Source organism: Tachysurus vachellii, chromosome 5 (assembly GCF_030014155.1).
Source record: "Tachysurus vachellii isolate PV-2020 chromosome 5, HZAU_Pvac_v1, whole genome shotgun sequence".
Taxonomy (NCBI): domain Eukaryota; kingdom Metazoa; phylum Chordata; class Actinopteri; order Siluriformes; family Bagridae; genus Tachysurus; species Tachysurus vachellii.
Window position 1 is genome coordinate 28,514,308 of NC_083464.1, and position 3,253 is coordinate 28,517,560.

The 3,253-nt window shown below is 40.8% G+C and overlaps 1 protein-coding gene across 1 annotated transcript; it reads left to right on the top strand.

Moving 5' to 3' along the window:
• Positions 1-410: 410 nt before the first annotated feature.
• LOC132846315 (tumor necrosis factor receptor superfamily member 6B-like) lies at positions 411-2,922 on the top strand. Its single transcript, XM_060870996.1, has 4 exons — positions 411-461; positions 1,281-1,665; positions 1,917-2,093; positions 2,200-2,922. The coding sequence occupies exons 1-4, from the start codon at positions 459-461 to the stop codon at positions 2,529-2,531; spliced, it is 897 nt and encodes a 298-aa protein (XP_060726979.1). The 5' UTR covers positions 411-458; the 3' UTR covers positions 2,532-2,922.
• The last annotated feature ends 331 nt before the right edge of the window (positions 2,923-3,253 follow it).

Consider the following 3,253-nt stretch of genomic DNA (forward strand, 5'->3'; position numbering starts at 1 on the left):
TGAGAGTGCTGTGTGAGTATAGTGTAAAGGTTGTGTAAGTATGCTGAGTGCGCTGTGTGAGTATAGTGTAAAGGTTGTGTGAGTATAGTTTAAAGGTTGTGTGAGTATATTGAGTGCGCTGTGTGAGTTTAGTGTAAAGGTTGTGTGAGTATATTGAGAGTGCTGTGTGAGTATAGTGTAAAGGTTGTGTGATTATAGTGAGAGCGCTGTGTGTTTATATTGAAGAGTCCTCTGGTGTGAATAGTGTGAATACAGTGTGACTGTGATTTGGATCAGTCTGATCAAAAACCACTGAAGCACACTGAAATGAGGTAGTCAACGTTGACTAATGGTTAATGTAGTTACACTATTAGTCAAATGGGCATGGCCACAGTGAGCCGTCCCCCATCACTGAGTTAAAAATTATAAAGTGGAGAATTTCTGCCGTTTTTTCCCCTCTGACTGTACACACAGGAAACATGGTGAGTTCCGTTCATTTTATTTCCTTTAAACATTTTACTATTTACACAGTGTTTATTAGTAAAATATCAGATCTCACTGCAGGAGATACATACGTTTACTCATTATTGTGATCAAGTGAAATGTTTATTTTATATTTCTCTTTGTGAGGTCATTAAGTCTGGCCAGTTTTTACAGATCTTTTTCTTCCTTTCTGTAAATAAACCCAGAGAACAGAACTGGCCCAAGCTTGAGATTAGTAGAAATAAAAAATCTACTTTTGAGAAATATTAGAAAAGCATGCTGTGTTCTACAGTGTACACTTCTCTCGGTTAGGGTTATTTTTACATTTTATGGATATAAACATTCTAGCTATTATTATTTTTAATGTAATAGATGTTGCAAACTGGCAATTTTAAAAAAGTGAAATTTAATTTGAGGCCTGCAGTTATCAGTTGATTGCTAATGGGCATGAGTGCTACATCTGACCAAGAAGAAAATTCACTGGCAGTGTAAACACAGAGTCAATTCTGCATGTGGGGCGCCAATTTTATTTAGCAGGAATTTAGATCGCTGTAATGATTACAGAAACATGCAGCATGATTTATCAGTCAATTAATAAAGTAGAAAAATGAACACGGCATGTGCTAAAACTACCACTAATGCAGCTCAGCCTCTGCAGTGCTTCAGCTATAACAGCTATAACGCCTGTTATAGGGTGCTATTAATTTTGCCCTCAATAGATAGTTACGCTTTTTTTTACAAATGTATTTTACCGCTTTCTCCCACAATGTGTTGCTTAAGTTGGTGTTTATGAATTTCATTCTCGTCACATTTCCTAGTTGCCACCGGTGACCATGTTTCTGCTCCTGGTGTCCGGCAACGCCTACACAGTCGAGCGTCACACCATCGAGTATGAAAACGTTGACACGGGTGAGACGCTGCTCTGTGCACTCTGTCCTCCGGGGACATACGTGTCCTCACCCTGCACTCGCACCCAAGACACGGTGTGTCTGCCGTGTCCCAAGGAACACTTTACACAGTTCTGGAACTTTCTGCCCAAGTGTCTGTACTGCTCCAACATCTGTGAGGGAACACGGGTGGTTAAAAAGCAGTGCTCAACCACGCACAACAGAGAGTGCAAGTGTAAAGAGGGTCACTACCGGCAAGATCACTTCTGTGTCCCACACACACCGTGTCCCCCTGGGATGGGTGCCAAAACTATCGGTAATAACACACAGAGAAAAAAATACACAGCCTCCTTCTGAAGAGTAAATCTTTAACACATCATTATATAATTATATCTGGACGTAGGCAGTGCTATAGTGAGTAAATATTACACCACGACCGGGGCGGAGTCAATTAATCTGAATATGGGGACGTTTCCCTGCGTATTCTTCGATACAACTTCTAGACCTTGGAAATCATTAATATTGGTTTTAAATCACACGGTTTGTTTTGTAACATGTTGTCCATAGGTAACACTAAGATGAACACGCAATGCCAGAACTGTCCCAGAGGTACATTTTCAGCAGAGAGGTCATCCAGAGCTCAGTGTAGAAATCACACAGACTGTGGGACTCTTCAGGTCCTTTTCCCAGGCAGGAAGTGGCACGACAACATCTGCTCACCGTGTGCTAATCTTACTAACGAAGGTGTGTTTATCAGGACGTAAACATTTAACTTCAAAATATCAAAAGTGTAGACTTTACTGACTGTGTGTTTGTGTGTGTGTTTGTGTTTCTTATCATACCGACTCAGGAGGATTAGAAATACTGAGAGTCGTTCTGCCAGGATTTTTTTCTCACCAGTATGTCAAACTGAGCAAACTGGTGAGATTTGTCCATTCCGTCAGTGGACACAATCAGCGACTGGTCAGGAGAAGAGCGCTGCTTCTTAACTTCATCACCAAGTGGATTGCAAATGCTTCAGCACACCAGCTGAAAACTTTACCGAAGAACCTTCAGAGAGTGGATCTCCACAGCATGGCTGAAAATGTCCAGCAGATGCTGAAGAGGATCGACAAGAAGGTGTCCACATGTCAAAGGCTAGAGGACAAGACTGGTAGAATCAATGGTATATTTCAGGAGTAAATGTTGAGTGTTATATTGAGTCTGTGCTGCAATTCATGTCTTTATCTTTTCTTCACAAGCTTCTCAAGTTCCTCTGAAACACCTCAGACAGCATGATTAATCACACCGAAACTCAGGGTATTGTTCTGTTCTGAGTAATACATCAGAAATCATTTTGGCAAAAAAAGAAGTAAAGGAAACCTTATCGAGGAAACTTGCTCTACGTTCTATCTCTCTCTCTGTCTCTCTCTCTGTCTCTCTCTCTCTCTCTCTCTCTCTCTCTCTCTCTCTCTTTCTTGTGTTGTTTTCTGAACTGAATCGTGGCAAAGACACACTGTGTAGTAATAAAAGCTAACAATTACTCTCCTTCGTGATAAATTATTAAAGCTGAACTACTGAACACACAAAGAAATAGTCTGGTCTTTTACCACTCTTTCTCTGACCAGTCTTGTGTCCAGTCTAGCCTCATGTTTATGTTCCTGACGTGTTCTTCTACAGTTGCAGGTGGTTGATATGTGTTGAGATGCTTTTCTACTCATCACGTTTGTTCTCTGTGTTTATTTTAATCTCCTTGAAATCAACAGTTTCTGAAACACACCAGGAACCAGGCCACAGACTTTTCCCCAGTTCTCATGTATGACCTGAAGCTCTTCACCTTATTCTCTGGGATTTTACATTCTAAACGTTAGAGCTGTTAAGTGAAGTGAAGTGAAGTGAAGTGAAGGACATACAGCTAAGTACGG